The sequence below is a fragment of the Stegostoma tigrinum genome, chromosome 28 (genome assembly GCF_030684315.1).
Source record: "Stegostoma tigrinum isolate sSteTig4 chromosome 28, sSteTig4.hap1, whole genome shotgun sequence".
In the NCBI taxonomy this organism is placed as follows: Eukaryota; Metazoa; Chordata; class Chondrichthyes; order Orectolobiformes; family Stegostomatidae; genus Stegostoma; species Stegostoma tigrinum.
In genome coordinates this window covers 9296566-9322487 of record NC_081381.1, presented here as the reverse complement: position 1 = coordinate 9322487, position 25922 = coordinate 9296566, and the positions used below count along the sequence as shown (strand labels likewise).

The 25922-nt window shown below is 41.8% G+C and overlaps 2 protein-coding genes across 2 annotated transcripts in view; one reads left to right on the top strand and one right to left on the bottom strand.

Annotated features, from left to right (window-relative positions):
- Window positions 1-2288: 2288 nt before the first annotated feature.
- ppih (peptidylprolyl isomerase H (cyclophilin H)) lies at window positions 2289-22540 on the bottom strand. The gene is made up of 9 exons (XM_048561549.1): window positions 22374-22540; window positions 19252-19316; window positions 19135-19158; window positions 18008-18052; window positions 10737-10779; window positions 8223-8315; window positions 7627-7714; window positions 6512-6552; window positions 2289-3895 (listed from the first exon to the last, which is right to left on the bottom strand). Exons 1-9 carry the CDS (start codon window positions 22437-22439, stop codon window positions 3827-3829), a joined length of 534 nt encoding a protein of 177 aa, XP_048417506.1. The 5' UTR covers window positions 22440-22540; the 3' UTR covers window positions 2289-3826.
- A 3218-nt stretch (window positions 22541-25758) lies between these two features.
- The window catches only part of taf10 (TAF10 RNA polymerase II, TATA box binding protein (TBP)-associated factor), a 24391-nt gene continuing 24227 nt past the window's right edge, over window positions 25759-25922 (top strand). Inside the window, exon 1 of the mRNA XM_059655641.1 lies at window positions 25759-25918. Within this exon, the coding sequence (XP_059511624.1) occupies window positions 25846-25918 (73 nt within the window). The 5' untranslated portion in view covers window positions 25759-25845. The remainder of the gene's footprint in view (window positions 25919-25922) is intronic.

Sequence of the window (25922 nt, the reverse complement as noted above, 5' to 3'; positions counted from 1 at the left end):
CATCCAACGTCCCGGCCTCCACTGCACTCTGCGGCAATGAATTCCACAAGCCCACCACTCTCTGGCTGAAGAAATGTCATCTCATTTCAGTTTTAAATTTACCCCCTCTAATTTTAAGGCTGTGCCCACAGGTCCTAGTCTCCCCGCCTAATGGAAACAACTTCCTAGCATCCACCCCTTCTAAACCATACATTATCTTGTAAGTTTCTATTAGATCTCCCCTCAACCTTCTAAACTCTAATGAGTACAATCCCAGGATCCTTAGCCGTTCATCATACGTTAAACCTCCCATTCCAGGGATCATCCACGTGAATCTCCGCTGGACACGCTCCAGGGCTAGTATGTCCTTCCTGAGGTGTGGGGCCCAAAATTGGACACAGTATTCTAAATGGGGCCTAACTAGAGCCTCATAAAGCCTCAGAAGCATATCGCTGCTTTTATATTCCAACCCTCTTGAGACAAACAACAACATTACATTCGTTTTCTTGATTACGGACTCTACCTGCAAGTTAACCTTTAGAGAATCCTGGACCAACACTCCCAGATCCCTTTGCACTTCTGATTTACGAATTTTCTCACCGTTTAGAAAATAGTCCATGCCTGTATTCTTTTTTCCAAAGTGCAGAACCTCACATTTACTCACGTTGAATTTCATCAGCCATTTCCTGGATCACTCTCCTAAACTGTCTAAATCTTTCTGCAATGGGAGGAGGGAAAAGCTCCTTCTCATCTCTCACTCTCCCTCGAAGTATAAATGTTGCATTCCCTTCACCTGGTATTTCTTGCAAATTGTCTTGAAGAGTGCAAAACAAATTGTTTCCACACAATATCTTCTTTTTCCAGGATTAAGATTACATTAGAAAGCCACAAAGAAATTTGAGGTTTTAAGGGTGAGATTAGAAGGGTCAGGATTACAAAATAAAAGATAAAAAGGAAATATGGGCCAAAATAATATAATATTATTATTAATTATTATATTAATAATAATAATTTTAAAAAAGAAATAGTGCAGACTATTCTCGGATCTAAATAATGGGAATATTAGTGAAGTCACTCCAGGAAGACAACAGCAGTCAAACTATGTGAACTACAGTGTGAATACTAAATATTTTGTCTTATTTTCTACAGACAGTGCAATTGAGGTAATTTACAATTGTTAACAACAATTATAAATAAGGAATTGATAAGCAACTGTGTAGGACTCGAGATGGCAATGTTAACAAGTCCTGATCATGTATATCTTAGGCTATGGCAAAGTATTGGAGAAAGCTTAAGCAAATGGTCCAGCCACAAGCTCTCAAATACAAATGTTATGCTATAGATGTAGAGCTTTGCCACTTTAACAGCTTTCCATTCTTTTAAAAAGAGAAATTTAATCAAAAAGACTGCTTTCTGGAATATTGCATGCAGTTTTGAGCCCTACATCTGAGGAAGGATATGCTGGCCTCGAAAGAGCCAGAGGAGCTTCATAAGAATGCTCCCGGGATGAAGAGTTGACGTCTCTGGTTCTGCACTCAGTGGGATTGTCGGGGCAGAGATAACAGGAACTGCAGATGCTGGAGAATCCAAGATAACAAAGTGTGAAGCTGGCTGAAGGGTCCAGGCCCGAAACGTCAGCTTTTGTGCTCCTGAGGTGCTGCTCAGCCTGCTGCGTTCATCCACCTTCACACTTTGTTAGCTGGAATTGTCGGGGCAGTTTTCTTTTGGGGAGGGGGCAGTGTGGTATTGGTGAGGAAGCCTTGACATGACTTTTGCTCTACTGAGAAGCCTAGATAGCGGAGGTGACAAGTTTTCACGAGTTGAGTGATGAGAACCTGAGGGCACAGAGTGATGGGAACTCAGAGGAGGAGGAATTTCTTCAGTGGATCTGTGGAACTCATGGCTTCCATAGCCTTCTGCAGCAAAATCATTCAGGTACCTTAAGAGAAATAGATAGGTTCTTGATCAATAGGAGGATCAAGCTTTATGGGGCTGGAGGGGGAGGAAGGCAGGAGAACGGAGTTAAGAAACATATCAGCAATGATTGAATGGTGAAGCAGACTCAATGGGCTGAGTAGCCTAATTCTGCTGCTTTACTTTATTGTCTATGTCAGGTTACTCACCAACCAGTCAGAATAACACTTATTGGGAACAGATCTTGAAAATCCATATTTCAGGGTAACAGTGAGTATTTTGAGAGGCAAGTATTTAACAACGACAGAGGGAGAGGATTGATTTCTGCTAATTCAATTAATTTAACATCTCTTTGAAGAGAAAGTTGGAAAAACAAAAGGATAGTGGGAGTCAAATGGATTTTCAGATGGCATTTAATAAGCTGCTTCAAGAGACTTGTTAAAAGTACTTCTGGATGTCTTACACAGAAACGTAACGGCACAGATGGTTGACTGACTAACTACAAGGTTGTCTGTCGGGTTGTTAGTGTGGCTACTTCCCAGTAGTGGGAGTTACATACATTTACACATAAGGCCCTGTTCTTTGCAGACAGAAAGATCAGGTACATACAATACACTTACTTCAACTCAGACAATGGTTATTAGGTACTCACTGGTTTATTTTGCGTGGCAATGCCGTAACCAATTAAGAGTCAACTTGCTTGGTTTAAAACTTAGACAAAGATTGACAATGAACTGTCAGTCATCATTAACTGGTGCATTCTTCATGGAAATTTGTCCACCAGAGTTCACTTGCAAATTAACCATCTCTATCCTACATTATAAATGGTGTTTTCTTTTTATACTGGATGTTTCTTGAGAATTGCCCTGATGAATGCTCTTACAAAATTAATATTTTTCAAACGATACTCCAGTTTTATAATACCAAATAAGTAAATGTACTGGTAGTAATTCTTTTTTACAGGTGTTCAATTTAGTATAGAGCTCTCTCATTAGCTAAGACACTCATTCTTTGTTGTAACCATATTTGGTCTTATGAAAACACTTATTTCGTATTTTATGTTTGACAACTTCTATCCGTCTATTTGTTAACTTCTGACCAGTTATTTTGGGCCAGATCCCTTTTTATTGATGCCAGTGCTCATACTTAACCAGAAATCAAAAATTTAAATTGCATTAATTGTGGAAAACAGAGACTAATGAAATTCAAACGTTCACTCATTCATACAACATTTTGGTTCCTAAACTTACACATAAAAGAAACCCATGAAATGGTTAATACAGGGATTTATCACTCACTCACTAAATAACATTCTACCAAAATGTTTTATTTCAGATGTTACGGTATACATAATTCTTAAAGTTCAAAAGAAAAGTAAATATAAACTGAGACTGAAATATAAAATTACAAATCATGACAGCTGCAAAAATATTAACATCCTGTTCTCCCTAAATGGGAAGTTTACAAATTTGGCAGATAGTACAAACTACTTTTCAAAAAAACAAAAATGAATGATTTGATGTCTTAGTTGTTACAAAGACAATTAAATTCAGATTTCACTGACAGGGACTCACTGGACTTTGTATATACATGAATATATTTCCAGAAAAAAAATGCTTCGGAAGACTCAAATTTCACCAGGGAAAATTTGTGTCTCAAGCTGAGGTTCTAGACAAGAACTCTACTACAATGATGTTTTTATTTTTAAAAGAGGGAAATGGTTTTGGAGTGACTTATTCATAGCATAGAAATTTTCTATACACCTAGGCCTCGGGTTAAATTAAACCTGGTTGTCAAAATCCCAGATTGTGCTCGTTAATACTTTAAACCTCTGGCTCTGAACTCTAGCACAATCGTGTGCAGGTCATAAAGCAGGTCACTTTACACTTCTTAAATAGCGAAGAGCTGGATTCTTCTCTTGTTTCAGTAAACTCTACATTTCTCCACATTGTGCAATTACCACAGGAAGTTTCGGCTTGTTGCTGGGTCCAGTAGGAACATTCTGTGGGCAGATGTTTTATAAATGATTAATAATAAACAATAAAGCTTTTTGAAAGAGAACACTGTTTTACTCTCATAGTCACAATTTCATTAACTGATTGAACTTTCAAATGGCTACTTAAGAGGAGCCAAAACAAAGCTGTGTTCTAATGAAGCTAAAAACCTAAAAAAAACTTAGAAAACGTTAACTCTGACTTCATTCCACACAGGTTGCCAGACCTGCCGAGTTTTTTCAGCAGCTTCTGCTTTTGTTTCTAATGAAGCAAACAGTTTAAAGGTGGGAGAGTCATGACACTGGGCCAGGATTGATGGAGGTGATGACTGCAAACCAGGTTGAGCCACAAGGAACAAAGGGCACAGGGAATGATATAGTAACGAAGAGCATTATTTTGTTCAGTTGTGGGTCTGGGGGCAGTGTAAAGATGGCAGGGGACAGGCCAGAGACTGGGCATTTAGTTGTGACTGGTTGAAATTCTGACTCCTCAAAGCCTCTCCATCATTGACAAGGCATAAATCTGGAGTGTGTTGAGATTCTCTTCATTTTCCTGGCTAGCCATAACTACAAAAAACAGTCAAGAAGCTCCACAGCATCCAAAACAGTGTTTTGTTCAATGGTGCTTTATGCACAGGTTAAGCATTTATCCTGTCTAAACAAGTTTTAATGCAGCAACTTGCCACAGTCTCTTCAGAAGCACCACAGTCCACTATCTCTCACCACCCTGATGTGCAACAGCAACAGGTGTATGGTATCATTTTCACCTCCAAGACATGTCATCTTGATTTGAAAAAAAAATTCACCATTGCTTTATAACTTCTGGGTCAAAAATCCTGGATCTCACCACCAGCCACATGGGACCAAGTACATCATGCATGTCATCGGTGAAGGGTGCAGCTATTTTTCCAAGGACAATTACAGACAGGCAATAAATGTAAGTTCCAAGAATTAACTACGTTTTTGAGAAGATTGGAAAGTGATGGGGGGGGGTGGAGAAAAATGAATAAATCTAACTAAACTGCTGTCATCATCTTCGAGTGTATTCCACTGATTAAAACATTGACTAAATGGGTACAATAATTCACTGGTGTCTCGCACAGTAGGGTCTGTGCATAGACACAGCTTCTGTGCATTGTTTCAGCACTACATTGTTTTCATCATTTTTACTTTTGTTCTCTTTAATTGTAAGTTAATTACTTCCCGAAGGCATCATATGATAGCGTACATGAAGAAGTAGATTAGATTGGTTCTGTGCAATAGTCGGAATTAAACATTGAAGATGATATAATCTGAATTAATGCCTGAAGTTTCTTTAGAGGCTACAGTGAAAATAAAAGCAGGTCAATGCATTTAGCAATTGGTAAGAGACAACAGGACATTGGAAGCTGGTTGGAAGTGCTCAAGTTCCAGCTACTGAATGTGTGTGCATGCAACTCAAAAAATCCTTTGTGTTGGTGAAGATGGGACGCTGGTGTATTCCTATCTTTGATACACCAACTTCAAATCCCCATTCCAGGAACAATAATGATGACACAGATAATAGGCAGTAACAGTGCATGGATGGCAAGTTAAATTAGCCACAATTGCAACTAGCAGCAGGTTACTTAACATCATCATAATCTTAGTTTTACGATTAGCCTGCATAGATTTGCAGGGTTGTACAAGAAAGAAAAGGCAGAGACCGTGGGCTACTCCTTGGGCAGGGAGAAGGACGGAAAAGAAAACTGGCACGACACTTGCAGGCATGTGATATGGCCTGCTTGCAATTGGTCACATGGAGGAAATGATTAATTACCTAGCTGCCTTTGGACATAGTGTAAAAATAGGAAGATAATTCAGAATGTGATTGGGAAAGAACAACAATATTTAAGAAAGCCATACAAAGCGGTTTCTTTAAAAAGGGGTGGATGAGTACCTGCTAAAAGTTTGACTGCAGAAATGATGCTGACACTAATTATTGGAACATTTTCATTCAACATTGCTTGGATCATAAAACTATGTTTGGAATGCAGTGGGTCAAAGCTAATAAAATCAGAAAATGTGGAAAAGTTCAGTAGATCTGGCAGCATCTGTGAAGAGACGGAGTCAACTTTTCAAGTGTGATCTATCAACAGAATTTGGTTCAGATTTCCAGTAAATGCAATGTTTTGTTTTGGTGTAATATTATGTCAAGATCCCAATGGAATATTTTTAACTCAATCACTTGCAGGCCCAAGGAGCCATCTGTGGAGTTTCTCAGAGTTCTATTCTCTCAAAATTTTACATGCCCCTGGGAGGCATGGTGAAAAGTTTACAAATGTAATTACACATGGATGTTTCAGAAGAATCTAAATGATTAATGTGCATTAATATCTTTTGGTTCATCTTTCATATTCCAATTACCAGGCTGTATTTATTTATTGGAGTCAAGGAAGAATGATCATCTTAACTACACTGCCCCCGCCCTGGTCCTCACTGAAAAATCCATGGAATTTTTTTTGCTGAAATGTGTGTACATTAGATGCAAATGAAAAACATTTAGCAGCAGACTGCACCTAAACGCTGTTTGTACAGCAAATGTTTAACTTAGCGACAGTATTTGCTTTGCAGCAATAAATATTACCAAAACAGATAATTGCTTACCTCAATTTTCCTCATTACAAGCAATCCATCAATTATTTTACCTGGATAAAATAAGATTTTTAAAAAGGTATTGGTTCCTTCAAGAGGCTAAATAAATAGAGTAACCTTCCAAGGAAGAGACAATAAAATGTAAGTGAATATGAACAGGTGGCTAAGTTTCTGCACACCCAATTCTTGGCCTTTTCTATGCTGACAAGGAAAGTAAGTAGAAACGCTTTGCACTGCAATCAGTGACTGGAAGCCCATACCCACTGGGAGTACAGAAAAACATGCAACAGTCACTCTGTTCAGAACATTTAGAATAGACCATTGGCATTGCCCGATGAGCAGGACGTATCAATACTCGGAGCAGGAGTATTAAAATACATGAGTAAGAGTAACAATGCTAAAGATTTTCTTCTTTAATAGGGACACGCTGATTTTCTGTAAAAAAAAATTCTGGAAACATTCTCATTTCCACAAATGAGAATCATCAGATCTGCAATGAACAGGAACAGCTGTCTGCCTTCCCAACATTATGAAGACTGCTGCAGTTTTGGAAGTTGAATTCCAAAATTGTTGGCGTGCAATCTGCAAGTTACAGTCATCAATAATCTTAAAATGAAAGCTATTTAAAACTAGACCCTGATGACACTAAAGGCGCTACCTTTGGCCTCAGCTTCCCCAGATTATTTTGTGGGAAGTTGATCAGGATTCCTGCTCATAATCATTATCCAGTGAACTACAGTCTAAGTGTTAAAAGTTTGGATGGTGGCAGAGTCAGGAAAATGACAAGGCCTCATTTCACCTGATATCATTCACTTGCCAGGGAGCAAATAACCACCTTGAGAAGGTACTTGGCATGACTGAAACAGATCTTTCACCTGTTAGTTACACTCCAGATTACCTAGTACTCCCATTATCCACCACAAGGTGGATAAATTTAGTTACTGAGGAGGAAGCCAAGACAGAATTTGATCATCTGGTTTTATTAATAAAATTGGATACAAAATCTGGAAATTCGTCCTTCTTGTATTTAATGTATGATTCATTTTTGTACTGACACTAAAGAATAGACATGTTCCCAGAACAACAACCACTCCTGAAATCGTTCAGACAGATTTCTGTTTCCTTACCAAAAACAACATGCTTCCCATCAAGCCAATCACATTTAGAACATGTGATGAAGAACTGACAACCATTTGTATTTGGGCCACTGTTTGCCTGTTTGATACGCACAAAAAAGACCTGGTTAGTATAACACAAAAGAGTAAAGTTTCGAAGCAGCTTTTCACATTTCCCTCCATCAGGTTTAAGTTTCACTGCACAGCAGGAAAAAACTCAGCAGATACCCCACAGCATTCTGAAGGAGTGCTGCACTTTTGGAACTGTCGTCTTTTAGATATTAACCTCAGGCCCCATTTGCCTGTTCAAGTGGATATATAGACCCCATGGCACTATTTTGAATAAGAATATGGGTGAAAGCCCCGTTGACCTGAGAAGTATTAATGTTTTATAACAGATTAGCTGGAATTGATCACATTGCTGTTTGTGGGGTCTCAACGCATCTCCTACATCACATCAATAATTACACTTCAAAAACACTCCACTGCGTATGAATCATTTGGGACTTCTAGTAGTCATGAGAAATGCAAATCTCTCTTTCTTCAATTAATAAAAACACATTTTTCATTAATATGAATGTTACATAAACAATTTGAAGCTCCCTTACCATGGATAAGAGACCAGGGACACTGTGTTTCAGTTTGAAGTTTTCATCTGCAAACGGTCCTCTATAAATACTACATACACCAGTCCCATCTCCCTGTGGGCAAGAGGCTCACTGCATTAGCTTAAACATTCAAGAGATTATGCAGAAAATTAACAATTTTAAGTTTAAAATCACACACCAAGCACAGGGCTATCATATTTCTATGTAATGCTGACTTTCATAAGATATTTCAAGAATGCTTAACAATAAAGGGGTAACAGATAGGATGCATCCATGTCCAATTATCAGTCCCCACAGTTTTGGGGAGTACAAATGTCTTGTAAAGATGGAGAACAGTTGTGCCCATACAACAATCACAAGTTCTGTGCTTAAACAAACAGACAGTGTGGAGAAACTCGAAGGTCAGGCAGCATCAGTTGAGAGAGAAACAGTTGATGTTTGGTGAAACCGCATCTGGAGTACCGTGTTCAGTACTGGTCAACGTACTTACAGAAGGATGTTGAAGTTTTGGAAGCAGCTCAGTGAAGGCTAGACCTGAATCCTCTACTAAAGTTTAAGAGAATCAGATGTGGGTTAATTGAAACATAAAAGATCCTGAGAGGACTTGACGGGCTGGACATTGAAAGGAAGCTTTCTCTCTTCTGGGGAAATCGAGAAGTAGGGCTCATTGTTTAAAAATGGGATGCACCCATTTAAAACCGGAAACATCTTTTCTCCGAAAGGATTGACAGTCTTTTGGAATTCCTTTCTTCTTTAGTCGTCAGATGTAGAATCCTTATATATTTTTAAAGTCAGAAATGGTAAATACTTGCTTGCTAAGGGGGTGACAAATTATCAGGAGATATGCAGGAATAAACAGTTGAGCTTAAAAATCAGCTCAGTTGTGATCTTATTACTCAAAAGGGCTAAGTGGTTTACTTGTTCCTTGTTGGTAATCAGGTATGATGATTCTTCAGAACTAGTTCTGAAGTTCTGCAGAAGGTCACTGGACTCGAAATATTAACTGTTTGTCTCTCTCCACAGATGCTGCCAAACCTGCTGAGCTTCTCCAGAGTTCTCTGTATTTGCTTCAAATTTTCAGCAACGGCAGCATTTTTGCTTTATCTCCATGCTTATAAGCATCTAGCTGTTATTTGTCTTAAATTAGACAGCTGCATTTGAGAGACATGGGCAATTCCACTCACGTTGTTATGCAATGCTCACTTCCGCATTTGCTATCCGGTATTGGCAATAGGCTATGCCTTCCAAGCGTTCCTGTCCTCTCCACACGTTCTTATAAAGTTTAAGCCTTACTCTCAAGGGATATTTCGGGTTTCCCATGACTCCACACCACTTCCAGCTTATCTACCTGGACGGCTTCTACAGTAAGAGGATTCAATTGGCCAAAAATGCTCAGATATTCGAGCCTTTAACTTGTTCACCTGACGTAAGACAGGCAGTAGTACAGATAATTAATAATGAGTGGGCTGCCTGCTCCATTTCCCAGTGCCACTGTATGCAATGCGATGTTTCTGTGGGTAATCACATATCTAATGTCTGTACATTAATGAGGCCCAGTCTTGGACACAGGTCAAGCCTCTGTACCTTGGATGGGTGGTTGAGGATAATATTCAAATCCATCTGATTATGTCTATTCAGCTTTCCCCATTATTGCAAATTTTGAATTTTTGCTGGTTCTGTTTCATGATGCATTTACACAGCACTCAATCACACCTCGGAATTCTTGAGCTCTGATGGAGAATGAAAGTTCCAGTCCACCAGCTCAACAATCGCCCCCACCCCCCAGCACAACTCAATTCAACTCCAACTGCCATAGAATGTGGCCTACATTTGAATTTTGGGAAAATCCCCGTCCCCTTCAAGTTGTACATTGCACTCTCTGCCAGATTAAGCCAAGCCTGGGTCGATGTCACATAGCGCCATGTGCTAGCAGTGGCCCCTGCTGGTCACAAAGTTGGCAGTTGCATGTGTGAGAGCTCAAGTGTTCCATCTAATCTTAAGATTTTTAATCACATAACCTCTCATTTCCGATATCTCCACCTGGTCAAACAGCTTCGTTCCCTGCCTCCACTAATTGTTAGTTATAGAAGGTAATAGTTCTAAAAGGATTACTGTTCATCTTACATAGCTCGACCCACTTTACTGAAATCACACACAGCCTGTGGGTGGAAACAGGGAATTCTACTTGCTTTCACAGGGAATAGATGGATCTGTACCAGCTCCCTAAGGCCCTCATAATTTTGCCTGATCAAATGTAGGTCTACTTATTGCCATCACGCAGTAAACCTTCCTATCTAAAAAGAGAACTCCTTCCGCAGATATGCGCGGGTGCTCTATCCTCTACCACTGATCATGAGATTGCCACTAAGTTTCCGTTTGCCTCGGGTCTAAGAGCTACTTCAAACAAGCTAACTCTTACCTAGTCTCAGATATTGGCCAAGGTGGCAAATACCCCACAAGGTGTCAGCACTAATTGTCTCGGAAAATACCACAAAATGTGCTTCAATAACTTACATTTACAAAGTCACCCCCTTGTATCATGAAGTCCTTGATTACCCTGAAAAATGAAAGATTCTTTTGCAGCAAATGGATGGAAGTCGCAATTACTTCATAGAAACTAGCACTGCGATAATTAACCACAACAGAACATATTTGAACCTACATGAAAACTTGCAAATACCAAAAAGTCAAACAAAAGCATAAAATGTTGGAAATATTCAAAATCAGCCAGTGAGCACTGTACAGGGAACAGATCAGTTAGATGAACTATGGACTTGTTAGAATTCAAAAAAAAATTACAAATGAACAGCATGTAAAAGTAAACAGAAAAAAAGGAGGGAAAGAAAGAAAACCGACATATGAGAATCAGGAACAAGAATAGGTCATCTGGCCCTTCGAGTCCAAAGTGCTATTCAATAAGATCATGGCTGAGAATTGGGGGAATTCTACAGATTCACAACTCTTTGGGTGAAGAAGTTCCTCCTTAACTCAGTCCTAAATCTGCACCCCCCTTATGCTGAGGCAATGCCCCCTAGTTCTAGTTTCACCTGCCAGTGGAAACAACCTCCCTGCTCCTATTTTATCTATTCTATTCATAATTATGTTTCTGTAAGATCCCGGCATTCTTCTAAATTCCAATGAATATAATCCCAGCCTACTCAGTCTCTCCTCAAAGTCAACGCTCCCAACTCCAGGATCAACCTAGTGAATCTCCTCTGCACCCCCTCCAGTGCCAGTACATTCTTTCTCAAACAAGGAGGCCAAAACTGTACACAGTACTCTAGGTGTGGCCTCATCAGCACTTTATACAGTTGCAACATAAGCTGCTTGTTTTTAAACTCAATCCTGCTAGAAATGAAGCATTAAATTCCATTTGCCTTAATTTTGTTTTGTACCTGCAAGTCAACTTCCTGCAAATCATGCACAAGGGCACCCAGGTCGTCTGCACAGCAGCATGTTGCAATTTTTTACCGTTCAAATAATAGTTCATTTTACTGTTACTCCTATTAAAATGGATGACTTGACAGTTGTCAACATCATACTCCATCTGCCAGATCTTTGCCCACTCCACCTTCCTTACTACTTTTAAGTCCTTTGTACAATAAAGTTCTTTGGGCTTGTACCATCTTAGTTTTTGATTACATTCCTGAAAGGGCTTGTGGTAGTAAAAAACAATAAAATACAAGTAACTTGCTGGAGAAAAGACCAGAAAAAGGTGGTGAACTGTTTATTGCAATGTTAACATAAAATAATAGGAAAAACATTACAGAGAGAATCAAACTAGCCAAGATCATTGGGCACGGCTAATGTGTGTTTACAATGGAGACTGCAGCAACTGGCAAAATAAAACACCATTTTGACAGCCGCATCAGTTTCCATTTCAGACTCACCACAACCTCACTGCCTTAGCTGTTCATACAGGCATTCACCATTTAGCTATTGAGTTTCTATACCGACCAAGTATCCTAAATTAATCTAGTGACATTTCGCAGTATTTGGCCCACACCCCTCTCAACCCTTCCTATTCACATACCAATCCAGACAGCTTTTAAATATTGTTATCATACCTGTCTCCACTAGTTCCTCTGGCAGCTCATTGCATACATGCTCCGCCGATTGAATGAAAAAGTTGCCCTTTCCCTCTCACCTTAAACCTATGACTTCTGGTTTTAGATATCCCTACCCTGTGAAAAAGACCATGGCTATTCACCCTATCCATGTCCCTCATGATTTTACAAACCTCTATGAAAAATAGCCCCAGCCTATTCAGTCTCTCTCTATATAGCTCAAACCCTCTAACCCCAGCAACATCCTTATAAATCTTTTCTGAACACTTTCAGGATCAACATCTTTTCTATAAGACCATAAGACATAGGAGTGGAAGTAAGGCCATTCGGCCCATCAAGTCCACTCCGCCATTTAAATCATGGCTGATGGGCATTTCAACACCACTTCCCTACACTCTCCCCGTAGCCCTTGATTCCTTTTGAGATCAAGAATTTGTCGATCTCTGCCTTGAAGGCATCCAACGTCCCGGCCTCCACTGCACTCTGCGGCAACGAATTCCACAAGCCCACCATTCTCTGGCTGAAGAAATGTCGTCTCATTTTAGTTTTAAATTTACCCCCTCTAATTTTAAGGCTGTGCTCACGGGCCCTAGTCTCCCCGCCTAACGGAAACAACTTCCTAGCGTCCACCCCTTCTAAACCATACATTATCTTGTAAGTTTCTATTAGATCTCCCCTCAACCTTCTAAACTCTAATGAGTACAATCCCAGGATCCTTAGCCATTCATCATACGTTAAACCTACCATTCCAGGGATCATCCGTGTGAATCTCTGCTGGACACGCTCCAGGGCTAGTATGTCCTTCCGAGGTGTGGTGCCCAAAATTGGACACAGTATTCTAAATGGGGCCTAACTAGAGCTTTATAAAGCCTCAGAAGCACATTGCTGCTTTTATATTCCAACCCTCTTGAGATAAACGACAACATTACATTCGCTTTCTTAATTACGGACTCTACCTGCAAGTTAACCTTTAGAGAATCTTGGGCCAACACTCCCCGATCCCTTTGCACTTCTGATTTGCGAATTTTCTCACCGTTTAGAAAATAGTCCATGCCTGTATTCTTTTTTCCAAAGTGCAAAACCTCACATTGAATTTCATCAGCCATTTCCTGGAGCACTCTCCTAAACTGTCTAAATCTTTCCGCAACTTCCCCACCTCCTCAGTACTACCTGCCTGTCCACCTATCTTCATATCATCGGCAAACTTCGCCAGAATGCTCCCAGTCCCTTCATTCAGATCATTAATATATAAGGTGAACAGCTGTGGCCCCAACACTGAACCCACGGGACACCACTCGTCACCGGTTGCCATTCCGAAAAAGAGCCTTTTATCCCAACTCTCTGCCTTCTGTCAGTCAGCCAATCCTCAATCCAAGCCAGTAGCTCACCTCAAACACCATGGGCCCTCACCTTGCTCAGCAGCCTCCCATGAGGCACTGTATCAAAGGCCTTTTGGAAGTCTAGATAGATAACATCTACTGGGTTTCCCTGGTCTAACATACTTGTTACATCTTCAAAGAATTCTAACAGGTTTGTCAGGCATGACCTCCACTTACTAAAAGCATGCTGACTTGTTTTAATCTGACCCTGCACTTCCAGGAATTTAGAAATCTTATCCTTGACAATGGATTCTAGAATTTTACCAACTACCGAGGTTAGGCTAATCGGTCTATAATTTTCCATCTTTTGCCTTGATCCTTTCTTAAACAAGGGAGTTACAACAGCAGTTTTCCAATCATCTGGGACTTTCCCTGACTCCAGAGACTTTTGAAAGATCACGACCAATTGGGAGACCAGAACTGAACACAATATTTCAAAAGTGGCCTAACCAATGTCCTGTCCAGCCACAACTTCTGTATTCAATACACTGGCCAATAAAGGCAAGTGTAGCAAAATGCTTCCTTCACCGTCCTGTCTACCCATAACTCCACTTTCAAGGAACTATGAATTTGTACCCCAAGGTCTCTATTTGGCAAACTCCCCAGGACCCTACCATTAGGTGTGCGAACCCTGCCCTGATTTGCCTAACAAATGCAACATCTCAGTGTTATCTAAATTCAACTTCATCTGCCACTCCTCGGCCCATTGGCCTATATGATCAAGATTCTGTTCAGCATAGAGATAACCTTCACGACACACGACACCACCAATTTTGGTGTCATCTGCAAACTTACTAATCATTTGTCTTTCACATAAATGATTTGGATATGAATATATGACAAAGTGGTCCCAGTGCCAATCCTTGCAGCAAATTCGTAAAGAGTTCATAGAAATGTAGAACAGAGCAGCAGAAGCAGGTCATTCAACCTGTCGAGTCTGCTCTGCTAATATATATGATCATGGCTCGACCTATATCTACTTCTATTTTGAAGCCACAATGTTTTGCCTAAACTGCATTCTACGGCAGTGCATTCCATGGGCTCACCATTGTATGGGTAAACAAATTTCTTATGTTAGTCCTAAAAAGGTTTACTCCTTACTCTTAAACTATGACTCCAGTTCTAGGCTTCCCCACCACTAACATTCTTCCCGTATCTAACCTGTCTGGTCCTGTTGGAATTTGAGAATTATCTACAAGATCCTCGCTCATTCTTCTACACTCCAGACAATACAATCCTAACCAACTCAATCCCTCCTCATACACTGTCCCAGGAATCAATCTGGTAACCCTTCACTGCACACTCTCTATAGCAAGAATATTCTTCCTCAGATAAGGAAGCTAAAAGTGCACACAATATTCCAAGTATGTCCTCATTAATGCCCTGTATAATTGCAGCCAGACATCCCTGTTCCTGTACTCATATCCTCTTGCTATAAAAGCTAACATTCAGTTTGCCTTCTTTACTGTCCTCTGCACCTGAACGTTTACTTTCAGTGACTGATGCACAAGGATGCACAGATCTCATTGAACATTCCCTCTCTCAACTTACAACCAAATATTAAAAATTCAAATAATAATCTGCCTGTCTACTTTTGTATCCAAAGTGGGTAACCTCACTTTTATCCATATTTTAATTCAGCTGCCATGCATTTGCCTACTCACACAGCCTGTTTAAATCACACTGCAACATCTCTGCATTCTCCTTACAGCTCACCCTTCCACCTCGGGTTGTGTCATCTGCAAATTCTGAGATATCACATTTAATTTCCCCATCTAAGTCAACAATATACACTGTCAATAGCGGAGGTCCTGGTATTGATCCCTGTGGTACCCGACTGGTCACTGCCTGCTATTCAGAAAAAGATTCATTTATTTCTACTTTTTGTCTCCTGTCTATTAACATATTTTCTGTCCATCTCAGTACATTACCCCCAATCCCATGCACTCTAATTTTACACATTAAAACCCTTCTGAAAGTCCAAGTAGCCACACCTACTGCCTTTTCCTGATTGACTCTTCAAGGTATATCCTTGAAGAACTCCAGTAGGTTTGCCAAATATGATTTCCCTTTTGTAAATCCATGCTGTGTCTGTGTCATCACAGGTCATTTGATTTCCTCTCTAGTGTATTTTCATCCTTGTCCCCATCTTTTGCTGCTTTCTACATAATATTCATTTACAATTCTGATCTGGTTCTTGACAGGTCACACCTGAAACAAAGGCCTGGGGCTTGTAGCCATAATGGCAGTGAAATGATCAGTTTTCAGCATTGTTACTCCTCTGAAGCTGGCAGCAACCTTTGGAATCCACATAAGCAAAAATCAAGAAATTGCTGTTAGTAATTCTATTTGGAGAGAATGCTGTTTCAAGTAGCCTCTAATTACAAACAATGGAAAGCAACTGAGCATTTTGTCAAAGTTTTTCATCTTGTACTTATCAGGATAATTCACAAGGGTAAAAATTCAAGGGGCATACCAACATATATACCGAATAAGAACTCAGCACTGACTGGTTGGCAAGTGGGATCAGGGCGGTCAAGGGTTTGCACTGGAGAATGCACACGTAAATGCTGATTGACAAAAGATATAACAGCAGAGCATTTGGTGTATAGAGTCTGCTTCAGTATTCGATCGTGGCTGGTATGTTTCTCAACCCCCAATCTACTACCTTCTCCCTGTAACCCTTTAACCCCTTAATAATCAAGAATCTGTTTTAAATACACTCACTCAAAGACTCAGCCACAACAGCCTTCTGCAGCAATGACTTCCACAGGTTCACCAACCTTTGGCTGAAGAAATTCCTCCTCACTTCATTTCTAAAGGGTTGTCCTTAGGTCCTGGTCTCTCCAATCAGTGGCAACATCTTCTCCATGTCCACTCTATCCAGGCTTCTCTGTATTCTGCAAGTTTCAATCAGATCCCGCCACTCACACCATAATTATTCTAAACTTTGAGTACAGACCAGAGTTTTCAAATGGCCTTCCTCTGAAAAGATCTTGATTTCTGGGATCATTCTTTTAAACCTCCTCTGGTTCCTCTCCAAGGCTAACACATCCTTCCCTAGACACAGGCCTCAAAACTGCTTACACTATTCCAAAGGTAGTCTGGCCGAGTCTCACACAGCCTCAGCAATACGTCTTTGCTCTTGTATTCTCACCCTCTTGAAACGAATGCTAAGATTGCACTGCATTAACTGCTGAACATTGGTGAAATTTTAAACAAGGCAAGTTTACTGCAATTGGTCAATCCTGAGAAATGAACCAGTGAATGACCAAGTAAGGAAGTAACGTTCTTTGTTTTGTTAGAAGCATAAAATAGAAAACATTGGACATTGAACTACACAATGGTAATTTTGAGAAACAGAAATACAGATTTATTGGCACTCACAGTGTCAAATTGTCTATAATTTTTGAAGACTTCCACAAAGTCACTTCAGTAAATCTTCAAAAATTATGGAGAATTTGACATTGCGTGGCTGCCAATAAATCTGTATTTCTGTTTCCCAAAATTACCATTGAACTATACAATGTCCAATGTTTTCTATTTCACGCTTGTAACAAAACAGAATATTACTTCCTTATTTGGTGATTCACTGGTTCATTTCTCAGGACTGTCCAATCGCAGTAAACTTGACGGTTTAAAATTAAAGTCTGGCAGTCATTGCAGTGCAACGCTAACTTCCATTTCAAGAGGGTTAGAATACAAGAGCAAAGGCAAATTGCTGAGGCTGTATAAAACTCGGCCAGGTCACATTTGGAATAGCGTAAGCAGTTTTGGGGCCTACTTCAGTCTATGCGTTTTCTCCAATAATGAAAGGATGGAGGCACAGACTTAAAGTGATTGTTTCCTTCACCAAAGCAGAGAAGAAAAACCCTCCTAGCAGTGAGTGTTTAAGGTCTGGTGCATTGGAGGCAGATTCAATTAAGGCATTCAAGAGGGAATTGGATTCTTAGCCAAAAAGGAAGAATGTGCAAGGCTAAAAGGAAAAGGGAGGAACTACCATTAAAAAGAGTGTTGCTTTGGAGAGCTGATGTTGACATGATGGGCTGAATGGCTTGCATTTGTGCCATAACAATTCAGTAATGGATGTAACCTTGCAGTTCTGATACCACCTTTGTAAATTTGTACCGTCTCCATTGCATCCATATCCATTTAATAATACACTAACCAGAACCTCACGTATTGAGCAGGCTCGACACGAACAAGAGCAGGCTGTCCAGCCTATCAGTTAGATACAACTCTCCTCCAATTCTGCTCCGTTTTTATTTCGTAGGAAGTCGTGATTGAGCAATAATAACTACGGCAGAACGCAAGGAAAGTTGTAAAATTTATGGCATACCTGTGAAATGTACTTCCTTTATAACCTACAGGAACACCGTCCTTCCTGTTGAAAGAAAACTCTTCAGTTTGTGCTGTTAATAAATGAATTCAAGGTAAACAGACATGAACCACTCGTCTCTAAGAAGCTTTTGGGTTTTTTTTTTAATTTAAAGCAGCCACAATCCAAAAATCATTACAGGCTGACCCAAAGTCATAGATCAAACAACTGTATTTATCCAGGTGATATACACAAGTTACATTATTTCAGAAGTGGCCTCTAGTGGTTGGTGCCTAATTTATTATTTCACTGAGGCAACAGTGTAAAATAAGGGAACAACAAATAGCACAATCTGAAGGCCTGCATGAGCATTTCCTACTCATGTAGAACAAACATTTCACTTTGCTCCTTTACCACACATTTTTGTTTTCAATCCACTGCATGAATAGCATGCTCAAAACACTTTGGGGATGGCAGTTTGAATTGTGGCTGGAGAACAGGCAGATTAGAATGAGAAAAGTGGCTTCTGTTGCTTAAAAAAAAGAGCAAAATGCCATGTTATTATCCTTATCTGACACGAATTAAGTTAGAAAACATCTGCTTTCAATTGCACTCTCTAAAGTTTGGTGATCTAAGTCAGAATGATGTGTTTGTTATCTCCAGAACTGGAGGACGAAAAGAAAAACAAATCAAACAGGGTTGCTGTATTTTGTTGCTGAGGAGTTCACTTAACCAATCAATTTGAGTCATGGGCTTCAATTCAATGGCCCTCACAGTAGGAAATAAAGTGCTCACCAACCACGTTCATTCAAAAATAATGGCTTCAGTAGGTTGGGGAGTTGTTAGTGCAGGGAGTATAGAAAGCCTGACATCAGGAAAGATAAAAGCTAAGGAAACACAGGTGAAAATGTGTATATAAAAACAAACAGCGACATGTTTAATCTTCAAGAGACCACCAAAAGGCCTGACTCAGCCTCTGATTTAAGCCACTGCTCCTCCCTGATCTGAAGGAAAAGAAACTACATGATTGGTTGCTGAGAAGAGATGAACAATTTATTTCTTGTATGGGTGACACTAGGAGCCTCCTGGTAAGCTATTAACATCAAAACAAGATCAAATACTGTAAATACAATACAACCAGTACTGACCTGAATTCTCCAGTGCAGAACTGCCTAAAATAGAAAAAGTATAAAATCATAAATAAAGCAAGATTAATTGATGATTACAGGAAGTATTATTGAAGAGATTGAAATGCAGTGTGATACCTGATGTTCTCTGCTACCCTTGGCACTACATCAGCAAACAGTTCAATCTTCATGCGCCCCACCTCCTGTTATAAATAAATAAGTTCACCTGTATAATTTGGTTTGAGAGTTTACGGCACAACTTCAATCGACATTTAAAGGTGAACTGTGAACAAATAAATGTTGTAACACTCCTGTTGCTGAACAAATGGGGTCTGGGACATTGTCTCAGGATTGTTAATATGAACATGGTTTGCATAAAGGCTGACCATACTGCATCTGCAGGATTCAACTGATTATGCAGAAACATCCCAAGAGACCTTTTCTTATTCATTGCGGGATGTGTGCATCACTGGTTGGGCCAGCATTTACTACCCATCCCTAATTGCCCAGAGGGCAGTTAAAGTCGACCACGTCACTGTAGGTCTGGGATCACACGTAGGCCTGACCAGGGAAGGGCAGCAGTTTCCTTCCCTAAAGGGCAGGAATACGGTTGACTCCTAATTGCCCTCTGAAATGGTCCAGCAAGACACTTTGTTCAAATGGCAATAAATAACAGGCATACATGCTGGCTTACCAGTAAAGGAATGAAAAAAACACTCTTGCATTCCTCCCTTAACATTTTGACAAAGCTTTTGGTCACCTGGTTTAATATGTCCTAGTATATCTCTGTGTAATATTTCATTTTATAATGCTGCTGTGGAACATCTTGGGGTATTGTCATAAGGTCTTTGGTGATGAACACCTTAATCACCTGAAAAGAGCATTCCCTTTAAAGGTATATTTCATGTTCTCTTTTTTCATGCAGTGAACCAGATGGGTTTTTCCAACAATGGACAATGATTTAATGGTCACCCACCAACTCCTCATGCCAGACATTTATTGAATTCAAATTTCACCATTTACCGTGGCTGGATTCGAACCCAGGTCCCCAGAACATTATCTGGGACTCTGGATTAATGCTCTAGTGATAAGACCACTAAGCCATCATCTCTCCTGTATCCAGGCTGCAACTATTGTGTCAAGTCCTTACAGCTCCACGTATCATGCAGTAAAATCTATGTTTCAGGTACAACTTGTAGAATAAAACCACTAGATACTGCCAGTGTTCCCTAGTCGCTCCCCTCCCAGACTCTGCAGCCTGTTGCTGTTCATTGGGTTTTCCGTGGGCTGTCCAAGTTAATTTGACTTGTCTTCCACATCTTCCATCAACAGGGAAGAGGCAAGCTTACTTAAAGATGAATAAGGTGTGGTATAGAACCATCTCTGGGCTGAGTGGCAAATAAAATACTTTGTTACAAAAAGATATTTTTAAAAATTCGGATTGATGAGGTGCTTGCTTTGCCTTTTCTCCAAGCCCGAAGAAGTTCAGTTAACATTATCTCTTCTCATCCCCTTCAATTTGTATAATACAGATTTACTTTGATAGCTAAATCCCTGATATTTTTTCCCCACACACAATTCATTATTATTCAATGTATAGAAAATGTGGGATGGGGAGAGATGCTGCTAGTCCCTTGCCTGAAATTGTAGCTTCCACTTTAACAGCTTCAGGGAGGTAAAGTCAACCTCCTGGAAAGGCTGCATAGGCTCAGACTTCTTCCACTAGGAGGTCGAGAAGCCACCTTAAAAGATGTTTTTTTAAAAAAAGGGTATAGACGGAGTTAATGTATTTTCCAGTATTTTCCCTAGGATAGGGCATTTCAAGACCAGAGGACACATTTTTTTTGAGGTGAGAGGAGAGAGACTTCAAAAAGACTCTTTTTTATTTTTACATAAGGTAGTTCATGTGTGGAATGAATTTCCTGAGGAAGTGGCATATGCAGGTACAACTAGAATATTTAAGACACTGGGTAAGTACAGGAATAGGAAAGGTTTGGAGGAATATGGGCCAGAAGTAAGCAAGTGGGACGAGTTTAGTTTGGGAATATGTTTGGCATGGACTGAAGGGTCTATTTCCATGCTCTATGACTCCCTAAGTACCTTTAACAGGTTCAGTTTAAAATTCATCCCTTTTGTCATCTGGCTTTCTTTGCACAATACTGCACTTTTGGGAATGTACTTCAATTGCTTTTTCTAAAAAAACAGCTAATTCAATTAAAAAAAACTTATTTGCAAGTTTGATTCCAAAGAATCTGAACCAGATCCATTCTCATTCCAAAGAAATCAGCTCTTTTGCAATTGACGTTTTCACCCTGGATCGCAAGCACCAGCAATGCCTCTCCTGGCCCTCAGTGGATTAGTACCAGACTCAGAACTTTTCTGATGAAGGGTCTAGGCCCGAAACGTCAGCTTTTGCGCTCCTGAGATGCTGCTTGGCCTGCTGTGTTCATCCAGCCTCACATTTTATTATCTTGGAATCTCCAGCATCTGCAGTTCCCATTATCTCTGAGCTTTTGTGCCCTGTTGTCCGAGAACATTGAACATTGCCCACGTGGTAAATAACAAGAACTCCCCGCTTGATGGTGTCCAGGCCAGGGTGTAGGTAGACCTTGGGCTCCTGGAGACTCATTGGCCGCTGCCGCTGCCACTCACACTCGGTGCTGGCCAATGGGTAAGATCATCCCAACAACCATTCAGAGCCGGCTACCAGAATATCAGCCAATCGGAAACAAAGCCCGAATACTAGGGTCCAATCACAACAGGATCTTGGAATGGCAGACAACCTCAAAGGGCGGTTACGAAAGCGATGACCAATCAGAGAGCGCAGGTCCGAGCGGACCAGCCAATCAAGAAGCGCATTCGAACGCGGGCCAGCCAATTACTACGGTGATACTAAGAGCTGCCGATGGCGGAGTCAGAGAAAACGAAGTGTGGAGCTGGACGAACACAGCGGGCCAGGCAGCAGAGGAGCAGGAAAGCTGATGTTTCTGAAGAAAGGTCCCGACCCGAAACGTCAGCTTTCCTGCTGCCCGGCCCGCTGTGTTCGTCCAGCTCCACACTGTGTTATCCCGGCCAACTAACGGGCTTCAGCCTGTGCTGTTGGAAAGGCCGATTTTTTTTTCCCCTGAGAGTAAACGGGCTTAGTTTATATTTCCCGGACCCTCACGATTTAATAAACGGCCAGTTTTCCTCGACATCGAATGGCGCCAGACTTAGAGGAGCAGGGCCGCTCCACTCCCGGTCTCTCTCCTGTCGCTTACCTGGCCGCCGATGGTGATATCGAAGAAAACGACAGGGTTGTTAGGGTTGGACGGGACCCCCGCCATCACCCTGCTAACTCTTCACTGAAAACAGCAGCGCACAACCGCCCACCCGAAACCGGAGACAGACAGGCCGAAAGCCTGCGCGGCGCAGAGCCAGCCCCAAGCCCCGCCCACGGCAACAAACCCCGCCCCACGTCCCCGAAACGCTCTTGCACATCATCAAGCCCCGCCCCACGCTAAAACACCACACCCCCTAGACAACCGAACCCCGCCCCAACGTCCCCAAACCGCCTCACGTCACTAAACCCCACCCCCACAGCAACAAACCCCGCCCAACACCCAAACGCCCCGCCTCCGGCCCAAAGTTGAAAAGAAACCGAAAGGAGTGCGGATGCTGTCAATCAGGAACAAAAACAGAAATTGCTGGAAAAGCTCAGCAGGTCTGGCAGTGTCTGTGAAGGGAAAAACAGTTAATGTTTCAGGTCCGGTGACCATAGTTGTACGACTTTTGAACGGACCTGTCAAATGTTAATTTTGATCTCTCTCTCTCTCTCTCTGTATCTGTAACACTATCTATCTGTAACACTATCTGTAACACTGTATCTATAACACTATCTATCTGTAACACTGCATCTGTATCTGTAACACTATCTATCTGTAACACTATCTGTAACACTGTATCTATAACACTATCTATCTGTAACACTGCATCTGTAACACTATCTATCTGTAACACTATCCGTAACACTGTATCTGTAACATTGTATCTGTATCTGTAACACTATCTGTAACACTATCTGTCTGTAACACTGTATCTGTAACATTGTATCTGTATCTAACACGATCTGTAACACTATCTATCTGTAACACTATCTATCTGTAACACTATCTGTAACACTGTATCTGTAACACTATCTATCTGTAACGCTATCCGTAACACTGTATCTGTAACACTATCTGTCTGTAACACTGTATCTGTATCTGTAACACTATCTGTAACACTGTATCAGTAACCTGTGTTTTGCTACCCTTTACGATCTGCCTGTATGGCACACAGACCAACACTTTTCACTGTATCTTGGTACATGCAACAATAAAACAATAAATAAATCAGCCTATTACTGTTAACTTGAACCTGTACTTTTATGCAGTTTGTTGATGCCTAACCCTAGCCCCAAGTCAAATTATTTCCACATACCTAGTGAAAAGTTTCAGAGATAGTAGCAACTGCAGATGCTGGAGAGTCTGAGATAGACAAGGTGTTGAGCTGGATGAACGCAGCAGGCTAAGCAGCATCAGAGGAGCGGGAAAACTGACTTGGCAGGCTGAGATAACAAAGTGTGGACCTGGATGAACTCATCAGGCCAAATAGCATCAGAGGAGCAGGAATGCTGTTGTTTCAGGCCTAGACCCTTCTTCAAAACTGGGGGAGGGGGTGGGGGAGGGGGGAGGGGGGAGGGGAAGGGGGGTTCTGAAATAAATAGGGAGAGAGGGGGACGCAGATAGAAGATGAATAGAGAAGATGGGTGGAGAGGAGACAGACAGGTCAAAGAGGTGGGGATGGAGCCAGTAAAGGTGAGTGTAGGTGGGGAGATATGTCAGTCCAGGAAGGACAGGCAGGTCAAGGGGGCAGGATGGGATTGGTGAGAGAAAGGACAGGTTAGGGAGGTGGGGACAAGCTGGACTGGTTTCAGGATGCAGTTGGGGGAGGGGAGATTTTGAAGCTTGTGAAGTCCACATTGATACCATTGGGCTGCAGGGTTCCCAAGTGGAATATGAGTTGCTGTTCCTGCAACCTTCGGGTGGCATCATGTGGCACTGCAGGAGGTCCAGGATGAACATGCCGTCTGAGGAATGGGAGGGGGAGTTCACGACTGGGAGATGCAGTTGTTTAGCGCGAACTGAGCATAGGTGTTCTGCAAAGTGGTCACCAAGCCTCCACTTGGTTTCCCTGACAGAGAGGAGGCCACAACGGGAACATTGGATTCAATATAGCAGATTAGCAGATGTGCAGGTGAACATCTGCTTGATGTGGAAGTCTTCTTGGGACCTGGGAAGGTGTAGGGGCAGGTGTAGTACTTCCTGCAGTTGCAGGGAAAAGTGCTGGGTGTTGTGGGGCTGGAAGGGAGTGTGGAGTGGATAAGGGAGTCCCAGAGAAAGCCGTCCCTCCGGAAAGCAGATAAGGGTGGGGAGGGAAAATTGTCTTGATTTGGTGGGGTGGTACATGAGGACAAAGAGGATTCTGTTTTGGTTGTTATTGCCGGAAGAGGGTGTGAGGGATAAGTTGCGGGAAATGCGGGAGACATGATCGAGAGCGTTCTCGACCACTGAGGAGGGGGGAGGGAACTTGTGGTCCTTGAAAAATGAGAACACTTGAGGATGCCTCATCCTGGGAGCAGATGTGGCAGAGGCGAAGGAATTGGGAATAGGGGATGTCATTTTTGCAGGAAGGTGGGTGGGAGGAGGTGTATTCTAGATAGCTGTGGGAGTCGTTGGGTTTGAAATGGATATCAGTTACAAGCTGGTTGCCTGAGTCGAGATAGGTGGAGATAAGTTCGGTGGGGCAAGAGCAGCCGGAAACAGTGGGTCGACCAGGGCAGGCAGGTTTGTGGATTTTGGGAAGGAGATAGAAGCGGGCAGTGTGGGGCTGCGGAATGATGAGATTGGAGGCTGTGGGTGGGAGGTCACCTGAGGTGATGAGGTTGTGGATGGTGTTGGAGATGATGGTTTAGTGGTCAGGGGTGGGACGATGATCCAGGGAGCGGTAGGAGGAGGTGTCGGAGATTTGATGCCTGGCCTCGGCGTGAAAAGTTTTGCTTTGCGTTCGGTACAGGCAGATCCTATGATACAATGTGCATTAGGGAATTAGAACAGAGCATAGAGCGAGTGTACAACACAGAGAGGTGTATGGTGAGCGACATTAACAACAAAGTTAAAATTTGAGAGGTCCATTCAGAAGTCTGATAAAGCTGGGAAAGAGCCGGACTTTGAATAAGTATCGGTACAAGCTCCTGCCCACACTGCAGAAATTACTTTTACACTTTTTAAAATGTAATTTTTCTCATTATCCGATTATAATGAACCAGTTTTGCTTAGTGAGTGAGCACGCTTGGTTGGGAGGCTGTTCCCTATTTCACGCCAGGTTCCTTACACACACACACAGTCAGGATGGCCTTAACTGGCTTTAACTGCAGTGCCTCTGAATACCTGGTCTTGCTGGATGTGTGCAGGGGAAATTTGCTAGATTTTAATATCTGGGCCAAGGCAATCACAAAAGAGCGGGAGATGGTTTAATTTAGTTCAATGTGTCCTTTGCTGGGCCGTTGGGGGACGAACTGTACATGGAACCGAGGTTTGGGGCCGAGTGTTTCCGGTGCCGGTGGGAGGGGTTTACCCGAGGACCGGAAAGAAAGCCGTTTCTGAGCCCAATGATGGCTGCTCAAGGGTGAGGTGCTGATCGTCGCTCGCGATGAACCCGGAGACAGTGCAGCTGGGCCTGGGGTCGGGAGGCTCCACAGGAGGAGCGTCGGGGGCGGCGACTGGTGA